The sequence below is a fragment of the Teleopsis dalmanni genome, chromosome 2 (assembly GCF_002237135.1).
Source record: "Teleopsis dalmanni isolate 2A chromosome 2, ASM223713v2, whole genome shotgun sequence".
NCBI lineage: Eukaryota > Metazoa > Arthropoda > Insecta > Diptera > Diopsidae > Teleopsis > Teleopsis dalmanni.
In genome coordinates, this window is record NC_051847.1 from 143,546,047 (window position 1) to 143,568,175 (window position 22,129).

At 30.2% G+C, this 22,129-nt stretch overlaps 1 protein-coding gene across 1 annotated transcript in view; it reads left to right on the forward strand.

Annotated features, from left to right (window-relative positions):
- LOC119683394 overlaps positions 1 to 22,129 on the forward strand; it is a 34,732-nt gene that overhangs the window by 2,326 nt on the left and 10,277 nt on the right. The window contains exons 2-3 of the mRNA XM_038097056.1: positions 10,402 to 12,732; positions 14,271 to 18,087. Coding sequence (XP_037952984.1) covers positions 10,402 to 12,732; positions 14,271 to 18,087 — 6,148 coding nt within the window. The remainder of the gene's footprint in view (positions 1 to 10,401; positions 12,733 to 14,270; positions 18,088 to 22,129) is intronic.

Consider the following 22,129-nt stretch of genomic DNA (forward strand, 5'->3'; position numbering starts at 1 on the left):
TTTGTCAAATTTGAATTTCATTTCATTGTGTATCATAGAGCTGTGGAATCTATACTGATGCAAGAAAAAATAAAAATCTATTATTTAAATTGATTGACCATTTTTGCCGCATATACAAAAATGCACGAAATTTTCGCTTATCATTTAACTTAAATATTATTTTAGCTCGTATCTATTTTAAGATATGGTAGTATAGAACAAAATATAAGTTAGCATATTTGAAATCTATTTACCTAGTACGTTTTGTGTGTTCCATTTTATGCAGTATAGTATAGTTAAAGTAGTCACAACAAAACATAAAATATGTAAAAATATATACGCAAAAATCCAAAAGTTCTCGTCTGCGCAAGTAACTCCTGACATACATACATTAAGACCGAAAAGTTTTCGGAAATTCTCATTTAAAATTCGCGCGCTGTATATTTTTCGATATTTTAAGTTTATGTAGTTTGGCAGCAATTAAGGACAATTACTATGCCAAAAATGAGCGCGATCTGTCAGACAGTTCGTTTACGGCAGCTGTTGAAACCAGTTCACCTCAGTAGGGCGTTGCGAAAAAAACAATGGAAAAAAAAATTGAACAAAGAGTTTGCATCAAATTTTGTGTTTCGAACGAAATTTCGTGTGCAGAATCGTTGCGAATGCTACAAAAGGCTTATGGGGAATCAGTTTTATCGAAAACTCAAGTTTATGAGTGGTACAAAGCCTTTCAGGACGGTCGTACGACCGTCGAAGACATTTCGCAACGCACTACTGAGGGGAACTGGTTTCAACAGCTGCCGTAAACGAACTGTCTGACAGATCGCGCTCATTTTTGGCATAGTAATTAAGGACAGTGCTGCCAAACTACATAAACTTAAAATATCGAAAAATATACAGCGCGCGAATTTTAAATGAGAATTTCCGAAAACTTTTCAGTCTTAATGTATATATATGCATAAAAAGATGTGCAAACAAATATAGGCTAATGTAGCACAATCTCAGTAACTTCTCTTACCTTATTGTTTCCAAAGAAACAGTAGATTTTAAAAGTAAGAAAAGTCTTATGTTAACAATTTGAGAAATTAAAATGGGTAGCTTAACAATGGCAACAGAGCTAAAACATATCTACTAAAGATATCTTTACTCATAACATTTTCCTTAAACATAAATAAAAATATCATAGCGGTAGATTTGATCAGAGCTAACAGATACTGACGTTATCAAAAAGACCAGTATTTTATGTTGTAAAATATTAATTTTTTTTTTAAAAATATTTTTTCCAAACTAATTGCATATTTATTTCGTTAAATGCATTGCTTCTTAAATGTAGACCTCCTTACTTTTGTTTTTGAAAGACTCACGTAGGGGCTTTTCAAAGTTTTATTTTGTGGAACATTTACATGCGACTTGACCGCATGTAAAGAATTATCACTGATTGCCGAACAAACAATATATGACGGTGTAATGTGAGTATTATAATGTGGACTCATCAAGATTTCTCAACCGAATTCTCTCAGTTATTGTGAGGTAACTTATTTTCTCTTCCTCTCACTTTAAACCCCTTTTTTGACTAGATAGTAATCACTCATAATGTTGCAATACCACTGAGCACATAGTCTTATCATTTTTGTCTTTGTCGTTGTTTTTGACCGTAGCTTTCTACAATTACCAATCACTTTCAAGATAAATATGAACTTTATAATAATAGTATAATATTTAGCTAATGTTATATTTTAAAACCGCTCGTTGGTCAGCTATGACTAGGGGTTGTGATAAGAAACTCTGTTTCAATAATAAAAAAAATATATTAAAAAAAAAAATCTTAACCAAACGGCACCTTATAAGTAAAGTCTACAGAAAAATCCCTAATAATTTTTCTTAATCTTTTATAAATGAATTGCTTAAGATATAAGTTCATGCATTTGAATCTCAATAATAGAAATTTACCATTAAGATAATTGGCTATATAGGTCTTCCTATAATAAATTTAATAATTTTTCAAATAATAAAAAATATAACGTAAGAAATTAACGAATAAAGATTAGACCTAAAAATAATAAGTCAATGTACCACTTGGCTTTGAATACTGAAAACATATGCAAAGTTTTGTTGAAAGTATTTTTTAAACAAATTAATTAATGTAATCATAATAACTTTTATAGATCTATTAACAATAAATAAATTTGAAATTATGTCCAGTTTTAATTTGAAAATATAAACGATGTAAGTTGTAATGCAATACTCGTATATAATCACAATATTCACAACGTATTAGAAAAAAAACAGTAACTTAAGGACATACTTTTCATTTTAACTTTTTACCTATTATGCGAATTAATATCACTATTTTTGAATAACAGAAATAAGAGAATCTAATATATTATTTTATATATAATAATGAATATACATATATAATGTATATATGCATTCGCGAAAAGACAATGAAACTTTTTAACACCATCAAGTTGCATTCAAAGACTACTATATCTTTGTTGAACTCAACCTTAACCATTACTAGATGCTTGGACATTCGCAAAATAATAAATGAAAAAATTATGTCGTTTTCTCAGTGGACTCGGCCCACACGACAAAGCACTAAAATTTTTTTGCATGATTGACTCTCATGAAAACATTAGTACTGCTTTGCCAAAGCATACCTTTATCACTACTAGCAGATATTCGCAAAATAAATATAAAAAAACCGATACCGATACTTTGACAATGACTATAACTTAGGCCCATGTTATGTAGAGTATCATGGACATAAATGGCTCTGTGGGGCTATGTCGTAAATGCATGTTATGCAGAGTGTCACATCAGTAGCAGTTTGTCAATTGCGTATTTCTACTATTACTTTGGTACTCTTTGGTTGTGCCTTATTTTTAAAGAAAATATAAACATACATACATACAAAAGGACTTTGACTGAGTGACGAGGCACAGATAGGCTCGACTCTCATGATCATCTTTAAACTAACATTTGATTTTTTCTTTCACTCTGTTTTTTTAATTTGCATTAAAAGCAACAACAATTTTTATTTTGACGTGCCGTGACACTCTACATAATATGGGCCTTACTCTGGCATAGTCAAAAAAAAATTTACTGCATTACCATTTATTTTAGACTAGATTCATACAAATTACATACAGATCGGTTTAAAATTGAATTCATTTTTACCGACAGAATTTATATTTAAAGTTCTAAAATTTTTGTTGATGTGTTATACGTTATCTAAATTTGATGTTTAATTTTATTTGGTTAAAAAATAACAATAACTACAAACACCTATATATAGTGTTTGTATAATTGGGCGTATTATTGAGTGATAATTGATTCTGTGATCAAAAAGTAAGCTGTGATGCTTTAAACAAAATTAAGTGCAAATTTAAGGCTGGAATAAAACTTTCTGAAAGATTGAGAACACAATCTATCTGTTAATGATAAAAATGTGGAACAAATGAAACGCATTGTGATTGTTAATCGAAGGATTACCATTAGAGACGAACAAATATTTTGAGAAAAGAATACTGTAGAGCCGCCAAACTATCCTATTATCTGAAGATGGCGCTATGTTGATTATTTTATATAGATGAAGATTTGGCGCTCTTTAATATAGATGAAAATAGAAGCAAAATCGTGTTTTACGCTTAAGACCATACCTTATGAAAACAACAGTGTTTTTCAAACTAAAAGTGTTAACATAAGTACATTATAGATGGAATAAACATTGGAGATTAAATACTTGTATAAAATTAAAAATGCGCGTTAATTTTTGATCAAAATTCGTATATTAATGAAAGATAATACAAGTGTGTAGGCGGTGGCACAACCACTAATAGAAACTGAAATATAACTTTAGTTACAAATTCTTCTCAGCCATAATCTTTAATTTGCAAAGATTTCATATATTCATATTGATGCTTACGACACGAACTCCTAAATGAGTTTATAAATTATTCATTGTTATTCATAGTAAAAGATATAAAAATACATTTCCGTAGCAAAAGTGGTTAGAATAGATGGTATACCCTTCAAAATTTAATCGTTTATGAATACCACAGTAGACTCTGGCATTTCGGAATTAGTTTACTAGTAAGCTTCTGAAATTCTCTGGTTACATAATTTTGAAATTCTGTTTGTACATAATTTGCTAAAAACATTTGTTATATTAATTGGTTATTATTATAAAATTATTTCTTAAATATTCATACGTACATATATTTCAGTTTATTGTAATTAATTATTATTGTAATTTTTTAAATTTATAAACATATAAAACGTATATCTATATCTGATAAATATATAACATTTTTCTTATATAGATATTTTTTTTCTCAAAAAATTAACAAATCAACTATAATATAATATATAATCGTATTTGAACTTTCATTTTTTAAAGGATTTGTTATATCGAATATTCATTATATTAAGAATCTACTGTATTTATATAAATTTTCGAAGAACAACAATTATTTATACTAAAACTTATCATAGTCTTTTTTTTCTAACAAAAAAATCAAACTAATGTGCCAAGTCCAATTCTCTGTTTTAAATCTCTAACTAATCTCTTTGTTTTTAAGCTAGTTCATTCAGTGTTATAAATAAAATATAAAAAGTATATAAAAATTTATTATATAATATATATATATAAATAAAATTGACACCTAAGTCAATTTTATTGACTATATTATGTATAGTTTCATATAGCAAAATTATATGTGACAATCAAACTGCAATGATATTCATAAAAACTTAAGTGAAAGTTTGAGAACAGACTTATACAGGGTGCAGTAATCTCTGATCACTTGAATTTAAGAATGTATGCAGAAACTCCTTAGACAGGTTTTTGAAAACTAATGCATTTCTCATATGAAAACACTTAAGTGAACAAAAATAAATTTCATATCTAGTATGAAATATTTGGCAAGATAAGATTGTTAGCCTTTTGAACACAAAGCCAACCCTTTTTTAGATGCCACTGTTTCAATTATCTATCCTTTATTACTTTGAGTTCTGGAACACTTAAAAATCTTATGAAATTTTGAGATTGAATGAAAATTTTTTTAAAAATAAATAAAAATATATATATAACTACAAAATAGACTACATATTCTGAGCATAAACCAAATTAACTATATATTGTATTTTATTTTTATGATAACGACACACTTTCAAATTGATGTATATCTTAGCTATCTTTATACTTAAAGTTTTATTAATTTTGTAAATTTTTAATTACACATTTATGTAAGGGATATTGTTACATAATTGTAATTAATTAATTATAATCGATAAAGTATTTCTTCACGCGTTTTCCAAAAATTTTTAAATTACTCCGAGTTGGATTGATTATCTAGACTTACATATATCTGAAATTTCTTTGTTTGTGTTTATTATCTTTACAATTTTTTGTTTATTAGCTTAATTTTATCCACTACTTCGTTTAGATCAAGTCGTATTCTATTTCATTTCAAAAATGTGTAAATACCGAAAGGTTAAACAACTATTAAAATTGCGATATATTTTGCAAGATCACCAAATTATTTTAAATGAAAAGAAAAATAAAGTTATAAATGAGGTAAAAACATTTTTTTGTATCTGCATAAACGTAATAATCTATAAGTACAAAAATTAAAATACAAAGTGTGAGTCATTCTGTTGAGCAAAATATAAATATACGTATCATATATGTATGTTGGATCTTATTATTTACACAATATATAATAATAATAATGTAATGTAATAATGTAATAATATATACCTAATACAGACTAAGAATATGCATTTTTAGTTGATATATCAAATAATTGGTTTCATTACAAAATGACAAACTAAATTATAGTTTTATATTGATATAATTAATATATTTATAGAATTAATATATTTATATGCATCTTTCATTAAAATTAGTAGGCATCAAATCTTTATCCATAAAAATCGAGTACTTAATAGATGGATTGATAATTACCTGACTTCACAACAGGTGGCAACGCCAAAAGAAAATCATTTATATTTTGTATATCAGCTAAGTTTTATACGACAGCTGTAAAAGTTTCTACTTCATCAGATATTTGGTTAGCTTTCTGCAAATAATTGAAATAGTGCACCTAAAAGATTTTCATAAAATAGAAAAAATTTAATATAGTTCATTAACAAAATTCCTCCATTAGAAAGGCACAAACAATGCTGCAATCAAATTGGAAATGGATTCTGTTTAGGACAACCTTGCACCATCGTTAACAACAATAAAATATTGGAAAGCTATATTTAAACGTGATTGTACGAGTGTTTTTTGATGAAAAGCGTCCGGGTTGCCCAAAAGAGGTCAGAAATTCCGTCCAAAAATTAAATTTCGTAATATAGCAGAGATGGTATATTAGTTTTTTTATATCCAAATATTTATATTTGAAATTTTTTGCCGGGCTTTAGGTCGTGGTTTTTAATTTTAAATTTTTATATAATAACTTGTATTTTATATAAAAATTTAAAATTAAAAACCACGATCTAAAGCCCGGCAAAAAATTTCAAATATAAATATTTGGATATAAAAAACTTTTGGCAAGATGGATTTGGCGTTTACTAATAATTGACCAAAAACCACAAAAACTTTGTCATTTAAAACATTGCTTAGAAACGTTTATGCACAATCTAGTTGACAGTAACAGTGGGTACCTACCATGAAGGCTTAAGACCATAGTGCTCTACAAACACATGTATCAAAATATTGCGACATTGAAATTTCGAGCAATTCCGCCGGTACTAATTATACGTTTGGATATAGTTTCCTCCTTGGTGGGGAGCGAGGCATACTCAAATCTAGTTCACTGTGAGCGTAAAGTGATGACAATTGATGAAGCATGGATCGATTACTTCACACCTGAGCGAAAACAATAAGCCAGAGAATGGGTACAGTCTGGGGTTAGTGCCACGAACTCAACAATCGGCTGGAAAAGTTTTGGCTTCCGTATTTTTTGATTCAAGTGGAATAATTTTCATAGACTATTTGGAAAAAAGAAAAACAATAACATCAGACTTCTATAGTATATTATTGGATCTATTATTGGATTGAATGAGGAAATTAAGAAAAACCGACAACATTTAGCGAAAAAAAAAATTTCGTTTTTGTAGGATAACGCTTACGGTATGAATTGCTTTCTCAGTCACCGTATTCTCCAGATTTGGATCCCAGTGACTATTACCTGTTTCCAAACTTGAAAAGATAGCTCTAGGGAAAGAGATGTACATTAAATGATAAAGTGGAATGGGAAACTAAGGTATATTTTCCAGGACTTGATAAATAGTATTATTTAAAAGGTATCCAAATGTTGAAAGACCGTTGAGTTCTGTGTGTCGTGATAAAAGGGGTCCATATTGAAGCATAAATTATAATTTTCCAAAAAAAATGCGTTCTTATTACTTGGGCAGGGTATTAATCAGTCCACCTAGTACAATTACTTGGATTTAAATAGGACTGAATTCTAAAAATAAAATTAACATTAAGTTTCTTAATGCTCCATTCATTAATGTTCACCATTCGGTGCACGGTAATTAAATACTAAAAACAACGTAATTAAAATAATTGATCTTTAGCTCAGCTTGTTCGGAATAGTGAGATTTCTGAATCTTATTTATACAAAATGGAGTAACGGAAATGAGATTCTATTCAATCGCAATATACACTGACCCAAAATAGGTCAAATAAAAATTAAGTCGTACATATTTAAATATACCATATAAATCTTATAATAGTTCTAACGAAAACTTTTTCGCACTAAATCGTAAATTTTATTAGTTAAATTTCTTTTTATTTTACGAATAATATATATTCATATATTTTATATAATAAATGACACATACCATTTGATTAAAAAAGAACGAGAAGTTAAAAAAAACGCAAAATTTTAATTTTTAATAATTTTCTTTATTATCGCCTTCAAAGTACTCTCCTCCTGCGGCAATACAAGCATGTCCACGCTTGATCATATTTTCCATGCAAGTTTTATAGGCCGACGAAGGTATGTCCTTTAGTTCACGCAGCGTGTTCTCTTTAATGGCCTCTATGGTCTCAAAACGCGTTCATTGCAATAGGATTTTGAGTCGGTAGAAGAGGAAGAAGTCACACGGGGACATATCTGGAGAGTATGGTGCTTGGTTGATGATATTGGTGGAGTTTTTGGCCAACAACTGCGACACAACCAACGCTGTGTGAGCTGGTGCGTTATCGTGGTGTGAAATCCATGAGTTTTCCTTCCATAAAACTGGCCTCTTTATGCGAATGGCCTCACGCAAACTACGCATAACGGCCAAATAATACTCCTTATTGACCGTTTGACCATTTGACCGTCCGGAAGGAGTTCATAGTGCACCACACCACGAATATCGAAGAAGACAGTCAGCATAACCTTGATTTTGGACCGATTTTGGCGTTCTCTTTTCGGTTTCGCCTCACCTTCGAAGCACCATTCGGTCGATTGTTGTTTAGTGGGCATGTCAAATTCATAGACCCATGTATCATCACCAGTTATGATGCGTTCGATGAAAGTGGGGTCACTATCTGCGTTGGAAATCATCTCTTTGGCCACATCACAACGACGCTTTTTTTGAATGAAATTCAGCTAAACGCCACACGAAAATTTTTCGACGTCTTTGTATAGACGCCAAACAAAAACGAATCGTACGATATGCGTTAAACTTTGACAGAATGTGTATAGTAGTGTTGCCAGCGTGAAAATAAAAAAATTTACCGATTGGATAAGCACGGGAATTCAAAAAAAGAACGAATAAGTTCTTTTTTGATCTGCCTCAATTTATATCATTCTTATTATTTGTGTATATTGACAGATTTGCATAAAATTATGTAAATTATTTTTGTTACACTAGTGTGGTTTAAAATTGCATCTGTTATTGAAACTTATTTGATTAACCATTGAAACACCGAGAGAAGTGTGGGAGTTTTGATCAATGTTGTTCGATGATTTCGGAACATAACTATTTTTTATTATGTAAAATTTCTACTCTGGTGTTATTATTAGTGATCTATCTATGTAAACCTAATTCTATATGTGACGCCTTTGAAATTTTCGGGTTAATATCTTCTTAAGCAATTATATATATGTATCAGTACTTCATCTTCAGCTACTTTGATAAATATTAAAAGCACAATATTTCCTTAATACATCCTTGATTGAAATTCATGTTGTCCCTATGTATATATACTATCACTTGCTTTAATTTACCATTCAGTAAAATAAATTTAAAAAATATTTATGTGAAACTATAAAGTAATATTTTATAATAGCAGAATATTAGAATATTTTCTAAATGTTATTATTTAATAACGATATTTATACGATTTTACGGTAAACTATACTATTTCCTTCGGGTAGAATCTATTATTGAGGCAAAAATCAATGGACCTCATAATGAATTTAAAAATCATTATGATTATGTGGAATTTAGAAGAAACCATTTAGCCATGTTGTTATTATTGTAGTAGCCCAGGGTGCTCGTATTTATAATTATTAAATAATAGGCTATGAATGCACCACAATCAAAAAAATTGTGCGCCTAAACGCCCACCTAAAACAATTCTAGACTATTTATAAATCTCGTAATTGCAGTGTGCTTATTTCACGTATTTCATTTGTGGTCAAGATCCAGCTTCAAAGGTAGTTAACTCTACGTCTTGCCGCCGCTGGGCAGTTACATGGAACATATTTTAATGTTTCCTTCCCCTCATAAGAAGGGTGTTCTTATACAAAAATTGTTAGTAAATCCATCCAGTACCTTTGTCGGAGTTTTACTTAACAAAATCTTTGTTGAGGAACAGAAATAGATACCGTAATCCCCCCCTATAACGCGGTAGATTGGTTCCGCTTTATAAGAAAACGTGTTATAGATGTATTCCCATATACCCCGTATACAAACGTGCAAAGGTACGCGAAAGTAATTATGAACTGTACAAATCCCCGTGTTATATGGGTGAATGTCTGTGTTATACGGGGGATTCAAATCGCGTAATATAAAAACGCGTTATAGGGGGGGATTACTGTACTCATAATTTGCGATCTATCATTATGTCTAGTAATAATAAAATATGTATTATAATATATAAATATAAATATAATATATATATATATTATTTAACATATAGTTCAGTTCATATATTCAGATATAATAATTCTTACCAGTTATTTGGTTATTTTAGTAAATAAGAAAGTTGCAAAATGTTATGTCATTACAGTTCGACGTATACATCATATCTCAGAAGTATCTGAAATATAGCAAAAGTATAGGCATAAGGAATATAAAACATTAATAAATATATAAATTTGTGCATTTTTATATATAGTGAATAAAAATATTTTTTTTAATTACGTTAACACATTTATATAATATATTTTTTATTTTAATTTTCAGGTCATTCGGTTAACTAAATCTCGCGTTAAATCTAAAACTGTTAAAAAATATATAGAATCAGATGAAGAACAAGATTTGATTGATTCTTCAACCACAGCAAATCAGCAACCAAAAGAAGATGGTGGTTTTACTTCTGATAGTAGCAGTAATGAGCTTTTAGAAAAATGCCCAATTTGTCTAGTGACGTTTCGTCAACAAGAAATTGGATCTCCTTCGACTTGCGAACACGTATTTTGTGCAAAATGCATTGAAGCATGGTCAAAGAATGTACAAACCTGTCCAATTGATCGGATAGCGTTTAATAGGATAATTGTGCGCGACACATATGAAAATCGAAAAATTGTACGTGAAATTGATGTCGATTTAGAAAAAAGCCATAAAGAATACATGTCCGAAAGTGAAATCAATGTTGATGAAGAATTTACTAACTGTGAGATATGTTCTAGACCAGATCGTGAGGATGTTATGCTACTGTGTGATAGTTGCAATCAAGGTTACCATATGGATTGTTTATCGCCACCACTTAGCTCTATTCCTGAAGGTACTTGGTATTGTGATAATTGTGTTGGTTCCGAAGAGGATGACGATGTAGATGAAGATATTAATTTTCTCTTTGAAGATTTACGAGATATGGGTATTCCTGATGCCCATTTACGTGTTACAGAAGTACAGCAGCCACGTATATTAAGAACGCGTCAAAATGAACGCATTCGTGCTGCAGTGTTGAGGCATACAAGGTCCACACGTTCACATACTGAAACTACCGTTACCGCGGCACATAGAACAGGGCAACAACACAATTCAACTATCACTACAACAACTACAACACGTACAACTAGATCTAGAAATGTAGCCAAAGTACCTAAAAGGAGAAGAAGACGTCGTAGACGTGCCCGACAACGCACTTATGTTGTAGAGTATGACTTAAATAATTATGATGAAAAATTTGCTATAAAAACATCTAAGAAAGTTATAAAACGAAGAAGACGCAAACAGCGATCAAAATCAAAAATTGAACCAAGAGTACGTCAAACAGCTAGTAAACGTTTAGCAGAACAAATGGGTGTAAAACAGGAGCCTACATATAATTCGCTTACATCTGGTACAGGAGCAGGGTTGTCTCTAATGGGTAATGCAAATGATTTAGAATATTTTTCTGATAGCGATAATGGTGGTATGGAAAGTCAAATTGAAATTGATACTGGCGGACACGGTGCTGCTGTACAAACTTCTGTACGCATATCGAGTTATGGACCACAAAGATCTCGGAAGAACATATTGTTAGGAAGATTAAAAAGAGGTAGTGGAGCTATAGCAACACCTGCTATAAATAATAATAATAATAATAGTAATAATACCGATTTACTCACGAGTATAATGAATATACAAAATCGTTGGCTAAACGCCAGCCGCAGTTTAGCTAATGTGCATATAAATTCTGATGGTTCTTTAAATCTAGAAGAGAGCGAACGCCGGTTGGAACAAAGAAAAAACACTACAAGTTCAACTACGGAACCAACACTAAAACTAGATAACAACAAAGCAACAAATACTCAAGAAAAAAGTACGCAAAATCAGCAAAATTCAGTAACAAATGCTATAATGCAAGCACCAATGTATCCGCAAAGCGGAGGCACAAATAGCAATTTTAACAACAGTGGTGGCGGTTACAATAACCGTTTCAATAATACAAATAATTACCGTGGAAATGGAAACCAATATAGACACTCTACAGGTGGTATGATGAATAATGGGAGCAATACAGGAAATGGTGGTAGTAATTATAATAATATGGGTGGTCCAGGAAATTTTAACTACAACAACACTAACTACAATAATCATAATCAAAATGCTAATTTTTCACCATTCAGTATGCGTTTCAATCAACGTAATCAGCAAAATAATCAACGCAATAATAATAACAATCAAATGCAACAACAACCGCAAGTAAATCAAATGCCACCAAGTAGAAATTCGACTATTGAAAACGCTTTCAGTGGATTACCACCACCACCAATCGCAGCACAGATGGAAAACCAATTATTTAGTGGTTTACCACCAGCTATCAGGATGCAACCACCACCGGTGCAACAACTTGCCTCCAATCCACCTTTAACTGTTGGACCACCATTATTAACAGTACCTCCACCACCTACTCCACCATCTGCCGTACAATTACCCTGGACAAATTCTTTATTTCAGTTGAGTAATGATTATGGCAATGAAGATGATTCAAATTGCCCAAATTTCTCAGTTTATTCAGCTGAATCTCAAGAACTTGTGAAGTCTGCAGATTTACCAAGACAGCAACAAGAAAATGAATCATCGAAGGTATGCTTTATTTTATTTTATATATTCATGTTTGATTTTTCTTTCTGATTTTTTTTTTTTGTTTATTGAAAATGGTGAAATATTTTTTTTTTTCGAAATATCTATATAAATATATTAAACATCTGATAAAATTGCAACTTTTAAACAATAGCGCTACTTGTCTCTTAACCTAAAATCTCTTTGAATACAAATTTAGAATTTTTGATGTGATACTTAAATTAATTTAAACCTATTTATAAAGAACTACTATCTAGAGTTTGAAAGTTATGTAAGAAAAGTCGAAACTATGCAAATTAAAGACTAATGGCATAGTATAGTTATGTTTTAATAACTAATAATCTATTTAATAATGTATAGTAATCTATTTAATAATGTGTATTATTAAATACACATTATTTTTTCTGTGCGAAATATATTGAACTTCTTACAAATAATGAAGTCACTCTTTAAGGAGTATTGATAGCTTTAGCCATATAATTCTAAAACTCCTAATGAAGTGCCAATCTGTAAAGAGTGTAATGGCTACACTCTTTCTATATATAGTGTAATGCTGACTGTAATCAAATATTTCTGTATTTCTAAATAAAACGTCTCTCTTTATATAGAGTGATATAATGATAGTGATACGATCTAAACAATCCTTTAAGTATTTCTCATGTTCATAAAATCTCTAAAAGAAATTTATTGAACAGTTAAATTGCAGTTACCGTATTAGAAACCATGAGTATTTCTAATCGATATTATTAATCTAAAAAGTATTATTTTTTATAATAATATTTACATTTAAATTTAAATAAATTGCAATTTATTTAAAAATATCATTTTACTCTAAAAAAATTTAATTTCTCATTCACCTATTAATAAATAGGTTATATATAGTTTTCTTACGTCCAATTTTTAGATAGTTAAAATATAGGAAACAATTGCTATTACAATCCATTAATTGAACAAATATGGTCCAGCTTTTCCTTGTGAGTATTTGTATATTCTCAAGTCATACTTTGAACCGAAATCTATGGACTTAATGCATATATCAAATATTAAATTATATCATTAATAAAATAAACTACATAAATCGTGGCGTTACATAGAAAAAAAACCTAAAAAGTAAATAAACAAATATAAAAGGTCTCAGCATATCTATTGCTCTATTAGTTAACTCACATATATAAATTAAAACAAAGTGTACCCAAATATGAGATTCATTGATATTTCCATTAATTAGTGAGCTTATTTAACTGTTATCCCAATTGCCCGTTTTTTAGTTGACACTATACTGACTATAAATATAACAAATGTTATATGCTCACGTAAGTGCACTTTATTGTTAGTGTTAGAATCAAAGCTTTCTTACATTTGATGAGATATATAGATTAACCGCATATATATTTTTACAACAGCTAGAGAAAATGTCAATTTTTAGATTGTGTTAGTTTCATAATAGGCCTTAAAAATCATTATTGCAGTAAACATACAATGGTATACTAACCATGAAATATCATTTTCTCTTTCCTATTTCACAAATTATCAATTCTCAGGAAGACGATGAAAATGAAGATTTAGTACAATTAGATGACGACGATGATATACCAATGCCACCTGATAATAAACCTGTTGAGAATTCTGAATTGTATGAACCAGAAAATCCAACAGAAGAGAATGAAGATGATGACGACGATGAAAATGAAAATAATAACAAAGAAAATAATGCTGAAGTTAATAAAGACGATGATGATAGTAATAGTAATACAGTGTGCGATAATTCTGCAACTGTAATAGTATATAAAAATAGAGTAGATAATGTTAAGGATAATGATGATAAGGGAAGTTCTATGTCAACAAATGACACGGTCAATAGGAATACTGCAAATATCGCTGATGTTGAGAATGAAAAATATAATCCAGAAGAGGAAACTGAGTCTCCTAACAGTAATTTAGAATCTATACACAATCTGAACGAAATAAGTAATGTTGATAAAAATGCTGAAGAAATCCCAAAAGATATGGATAATGACAATGAGATTAATGGAGAGGAAAGTAAAAAAAATCAGATGTCACCTAGTTCCACAGAATCAGAAATAAAATTACCAGGTAATGATATGGTTGTTTCGAATCGTAAAGGTGTTTTAGATTTATACGATGACAGTGATTGGGAAGAGCTTGATATAGATAAACCTAAAGAATATATGAAACAAACTGACAGTAAGGAACCTAAGAAAGCAACAGAAGAGCAACAGGCTGAAAATGAAAAAGCTGATGAAGCAGACGATACTACAATTGCACCGGATCGTTCTTATACTCCATGTTTAGATGAAAATAACGAACCAGAGGAAAACGCAAATACAAGTCCTTTAAAAGAGATTACTACTAAAGAAGCTACTCCAAAACCTGAAGAGAAAGAAATTAATGGTGATAATACACCAACTGCAAACAATTTAGTTGAAATAGAAACAGAATTAATTTCCGAGGAGGAGGAAAATGTTCGTAGCAAAAATAAACGTCGTAGTGATAAACATGACACCAATAAAGAAACATTTAAAAAAGTTAGTAACAAACAAAAGATAAGGAATTATCGCAGTGAAAAACAATTTAATAAACGTAATGATAAACGACGGTATTCTCGGTCCACATCTAAATCGAGGTCTAGATCCAGGTCAAAATCATTCTCACGGTCAAAATCACCCCGCGGTCGTGGGCGTAAAAGAACACGTTCACCTTTTTATAATAGATCAAATAAAGAAAATCATAATTATCGTCACAATAATAGAGATTGGGATGATTCAGGTAGAAATAATATGGGGAAATTGCATAGACAGCGACCAAAGCGCCGTGAAATGCCGCGGTATGATGTGCGTAATATAATTGGTACACAAAGAACAGTAAAGGACCGTTATGGTCGTGATACTTCTAGACAATTACGTAATAGTAGATCAGCAAGTCGCGAGCGCAGATTGCATTCATTTTCACGATCACGTACTTCTTCATTATCGCCACGAAGAAACAGACGTAGCAGTTTTAGCATGTCTCCTACACCACCAGGTGTTCATCGTATATCCATATCGCCCCGTCGTTTCGCTTCTCCCCCACGTCACTATCATTCACCAAGAAGATTTACGCCACCACGTCAGCGCGCGCGCAGTACATCACGTTTACGATCTCGTTCTATTTCACCATTACCACGTATGAACAATCGCAAAGTTATTAGACACATGCGAAATGTTTCGCCCAATATACGATCAAGATCCCGTGCACGTTCTTTTTCACCATCTCCAAGATATACGCCGCGTTTAAGTCGAAGCCGTTCAAAAAGTCCATTTAATGCAGTTAAAAGCAAAAAGAAAAAAACAAAAGATCGTAAAAAGAAAAAAAATAAAAAAAGAGCTTTAAGCTTGAGTCCAGAAACCAATCGACGGATCTCACGGCAACAAGATCCATTTATTGAAAATGCACCTCCAAAAAAGAAACGTCATGTTGTATCGAAAAATAAATCACCAGTTGATGAACAAACATGGTCTCCGTCACCCAGTCCACCGCCACCTTTATTAAATTATGAACGTGAACGTGAAAATAATATATCCTGGACGCCGCCTATTACAACAAATCGAATTTCACAAATTTCACGTGACGATTATGCACCTGTTCTTCGTAGAAGTAGTTCTATACTCAGCAAAAAGGAGAAACGAAAGCGCACTAAAAAAAAGAAAAAAACAGAGAAACGTAAAGACACGACGAGAAAAGACAAACGACGTCAACGACGTACAAAAACTCCAGAGCCTGCACCCTCAAAAGAAGTTTTTGCTTCTGGAAATAATATACTTGTCAGCGTGAGCTTTAATAAAGAAACTACAAACCAACAACCACAACAAACCACTGTTGTTACATTGCCTCCTACTCGTGAGGACCTATTAACATCGCGACGTATATCCATAGATCATGCAGCTAATGCAAATGCTGCAAAGAAAAGAAAAGAAAAACCTCATAAACGTAAAAAAATTGATGCTAAGCCAATTGCTATAATTGATTTGGATCGTTCACCATTCCAAATACATCAAGAGCCCACAGATGTTATAATATTAACTGACAGCGAAGATGGACGTGAAAATGAACGAGAACAACGTCGCGAACGTCGTCAAAGTATACAATCTGTAAATGACAACATAGAGCATCGTCAACAACTGACCACTAGTGCACGTGTTAGTGTTCAGCATGAACAGACACCACCACTAGAACGTTTGGAAACTATTATGGAAGAATCATACGAATTACAACAAACTGGACCTAAAACACCACCTGAACCTCCAATAGTAAAATTCAATATAAATAGCAAAAAACAAAATAAAATACGGATTAATCCTTTACACGATGAACAGGAAATGCAATCGGAAACAGAATCACAAGAAAGACCTGAACAAGATGAGCATCGACAGGACGTGGAAACTATACATACACACAATAATCAAAAAATTGGACCAAATACTCCGCCTGATTCTGGTCCTTGTTCGCCGGATGCCTATGATCCATTTGAACCGACTAAATCACCATCGATGTCGCCACGTTCTCCGTCACCAGCACCAATCGATACTTCACAAAACTCTATTAGTGAGTGCGGTGCAGATGGTATCTCACAAAAACATGTTGAAGAGCAAAGACATTCCGGCGAACGAAATGCGCAACAAATTTCTGGAGGTACCAGTAGCGGTATAACTACACAGAGTACGACCATGAATCCTGTTGAATTAGTAATGGCTTTAATGAACACAAAAGTCAATAATAGTCAAGATTTAGCAAATAAGTCGAATGAATCGCAATATACCACTTCAACACATATGCTAAGTAGTGGCGTACATGGAAGTACTCATGATGATAACATGGGTGGAATGCGTGAAAAATCTGATGATAACATTACAGTAATATCGAATGTATTAATTTCAACTTGTGTATCCCAACAATCACAGCACATACCTAGTATATCTAGTCCAACACCTCCAGTCAATAAAACTTCACAAGTTTTAAAATTACCTTTACCAAAAGTAGGTGGCAGTGTAGGCAGTAGCAGTGGAGTAGGACTGCCTGCAATAAATAACAATGTGCGCAACGGCACAGCTGATGACATATTTAATATAAATGACACTGAAAGTCCATATTCACCCGGATCTGCTGATTATGAAGATCTATTTGAACCGCCACCAGACACAAACAGCAAACGACGAACAAAACGCGCCGGTAAAGGCGATGTATTTGATAATCTATTTGGTAGCTCTTCTCCAGTGAATGCTTTACGTCTACCCACTTACACACCATCGCGAAAACAAAAGCAAAATGCATATGGCGTTGCAAATAAAAATAAATCAAAAGGTGGGTTTGAAGAAGTCAACGGAAGAATTTATTTGATTTTTCGAATAAAAATATGGTAAAATGGGTGTGATGTGAAGTGGTGTGTTTGTATGTATGTTTTTCAGTAGTTTTTTTTATTTTTGTTATGTTATTTTTGTGTTGGGAAGTGTCTTTTTATAAATTTTTTTTAGTAATAATGTCCAGTTACCAAAACATTGGGTAAGTGCTTTGAAAGCAATACATTTCTTTTAATGAATACAATTAATTTAAAAAGTATATTCGTTAGATAAAAAAAACAACAGATATTTATATTAAAAATAAAAAAAAAATTTCTTAATGGTTGGGCTAGATCTTGGTGTCTTGTTTCAATTAATAAATATTCTACTCTAAATTTTAAAAACAAAATATTTAATATAATATAAAATTCTTTTATCGTTAATTACTATGTATAATTTAAAAAAATATATAAGTATAAGGTTATAATATAATTTAATATTAAAACACATATCTCATTCTCTTTATTAATATCATATGTTTGACATTTATTGTTGATATATTTAAAATTACAAATTTATTGACACTATTATTACTCTATGAATTCTATGTTTCATCACAAACGAAAGAGCATAGATGATCATTGGCCCCTTTTTTAAATATTGAAGACAATACAACCTTAATTTTTATTTTCAAGTGATATTTTTAAGTATTGATCCACTATAACTTGTCGTGATTAAATGATTGTAACATTAGTTATAACATTCCGCCCTGATTATGAACTCGAAAAACTTCGAAACGTTGGCAATTTTTTATATACAAAAAAACTGTGTATTTAAATAAAATATATAAATACAAACTGTATATCAAATAAAACCAAAAAAAAATAATTCCTATTAAATATTTCACAGTAATCTTGAAATAAACAAACACATCAATTGAAATCAAGGACCGTAACAGTTATGTTTAAAAAAATAAAAATCACCTTACAACTGTTATCATTCGCAATTTTTAAATAAAACTCAAAAAATAATAATTAAATTAGATTTATATTACATTCATCAAAAATAATTGTTATCGTGTGCCTTTTATTTTTTTCACACAGATATAACTATTATACTCATCTTTTTATTTTAAAACACAGAAATAACTGTTATTTTTGTCTTATAAATACAGTAAAAACTTCCATAACTCGAAGTTAATTTTTTTTTTTTTTAATTTTATACTCATTATACTATTATACTTTTTATACTATTATATACTCTTATACTATTATACTCTTTTTTATTTTAAAACACCCAAATAACTGTTATTTTTGTCTTATAAATACAGTCAAACTTCCATAACTGGAAGTTAATTTTTTTTTTAATTTTTTTTTATTTTTTTTTTTAATTTTTTTTTATATTTTTTTTTAATTTTTTTTTTAATTTTTTTTTTAATTTTTTTTTAAATTTTTTTTTTTAATTTTTTTTTTTTTTTTTTTTAATTTTTTTTAATTTTTTTTTTTAATTTAATTTTTTTTTTTAATTTCATTTATTTTAATTTCATTTTTTTTTTTAATATTATTTTTTTTTTAATATTATTTTTTTTTAATTTTATTTTTTTTTTTTAATTTTATTTCTTTTAATTTCATTTTTTTTTATTTTTGAAAGAAACTAGAATTACATTTTAAGATATTTATTTATTTGCGATCAAATACAGTACAGAAGTTATAGTGAAGTAAAGTAATTAGAAATTAGTGTTTGGAATTTTAGGAAGGAAAGCTTGATGTACAAATTTTATTATCAAGATCAATATAATCGTTAAGAGTAGCATTAATCGCTGCCAACGATTGGAAAAAGCGACTTCTCCTAACATCAAAATTCGACTTTCCCATATACCTATCGGCACAAAACAAAATTTTTCTTCGAGTTATAGAAGTTCGAGTTATGGAAGCAGAATTGTATGTAATTTGCTCTCTAAAACCTAGGTGCAGTTTTTTTGGTTCGAGTTATAGAAAATTCAAGTTATAGAAGAAAATTAAGAATCAAGGTGGTTGTTTCTGTAATTTCTTACAAAATGTATTTAAAGGTTGGTGCTATTAAAAAGTCACTTCTGGTTTTTTTGTTTGTATTGTTTTGTGTACAAAAACAAAACTAAAACATTACTTGCACCAACTCTTTAATACATTTTATATGAAATTACAAAAACAATTACCTTCTATTTTTAAAAATATCAGACAAGCTAGTGTTAGTTATATATTATTTTCAAAAATAAGGGTTTATTCTTGATTTTTATATTTATAAGACAAAAATAACAGTTATTTGTGCGTTTTAAATTAAAAAGTAGAATGTAAGAATTATTTTTGATAAATATAATATAAAGCAAATTTATTTATTTTTGGAGTTTTATTTTATAATGCTCATATATACAAAGCATACATAATATTAAGGATGAAAACTGTTAGAATGATAACTGTATACTTAAATATGAGTTTAGACAGCCTTTTGTTCCTGCTTTTTTTCTTAAAAATTTTTTAAATAACTTATTTTCGGTTCCGGATCAATCTAATAGCATAATAGTATTGTTCCAACAACTATTTTTTTAATATCTTTAACCAGTTTTTTTAGTATTTCAAAATAGAGATCTGTGCTAATACATCTTGCTCCATTTTTCAGAGTATGCTAATGTTTTTTTAAATTTTCCTAAAAACAGTCTGCTTTTACACACATATAATCAGTTCTCTTCAAAAATTATTTGTGTCTTAGCATACGACTATAAACTTTAATAAATAAGTACCACTCATCCACCTCTAAAACGCTTTTTTAAACACATTTTATCAAAAATTTTGCTGACGGTGAAATAAGAGTGAACACACTTTCTGACCGTGTTTAATAAGATTTATACTCTACAAAATTAAATATAACAACTTTTTTATTGAAAAAATATCTCCTAATCTATTTTTGAGATAAACATCCCAATAACCGTTAAAAAAATGTCGAGTTTAAAAACATTTAAAAGTTTTCTTGGCTCATTTTTAAATATAACTTTATAATTTTATAGACTATTAAATAAAATATAAAAACTAAAAAAGAAATATGAATTTTAGTTTTTTATCATATTTGGATTTAAGTATACAGTAGACACAAATGTTTCATTCAGGTTTTCCGCGCACAAGTTAGCAAACTAAAGTTTTTGTATAGGTGCCACACTTACAAAGATCACCTTTCCAAAAAATCACATCATCTCAATATTATTTTCAGATGAACTATCGCCCAACCAGCAAAGATCGCACTCCCAATTGAACAAGGTTTTAAAACTAACCCTTTAAGAGAACTTTAATAGTTAAACTTTATGTGAAAATTTCAGAACAGTCTTACATACAATGCTGTTAAAATAGTTAGTACATGCTACAAACGAATTATAACTGATTAAAATATTGTAGGTTAATCCAAAAAAATTTCAGATCAGTCTTAATCAACTAAAGTCGTAAAGTAATAAAGTCAACTTATATGCATATTTGTGATGCCATATACCTTGTGATCAAAAAAGAACTTTAATTTTTGAATTCCCGCGCTAAATTGTTTTTACTTTCATCGGTAAATTGTTTTTATTTGCACGCTGGCAACACATTCTGTCAAAGTTTAACGCATATCGTACGAGATTTATTTATTTGGCGTCTATACAAAGATGTCGAAAATTTTCTCTATGGTCTCAAAACGCGTTCCTCGCAATGGCAATTTGAGTCGGGGGAAGAGGAAAAAGTCACACGGGGCCATATCTGGAGAGTACGGTGATTGGTTGATGATATTGGTGGAGTTTTTGGCGAAAAACTGCGACTTTTTTTGAATGAAATTCAGCTTTTTTGCCACCAGCCGAGAAGCGACGCGTTTCAAACCCAAAACATCGTTCTTTTTTGATCAGAAGGTATATCATAGCTGTTGAATAGCTGTTAGGAACCAATAAATTTCATTTCAAATACATAGGTTATGACTAAATTAACTAAACCCAGTTAAGTTAAATAAATATTATATGATTTGCTGAGAGAAGCAGCATTGTCTTTTAAAGCTTAACTTGTTGTCGGAACACA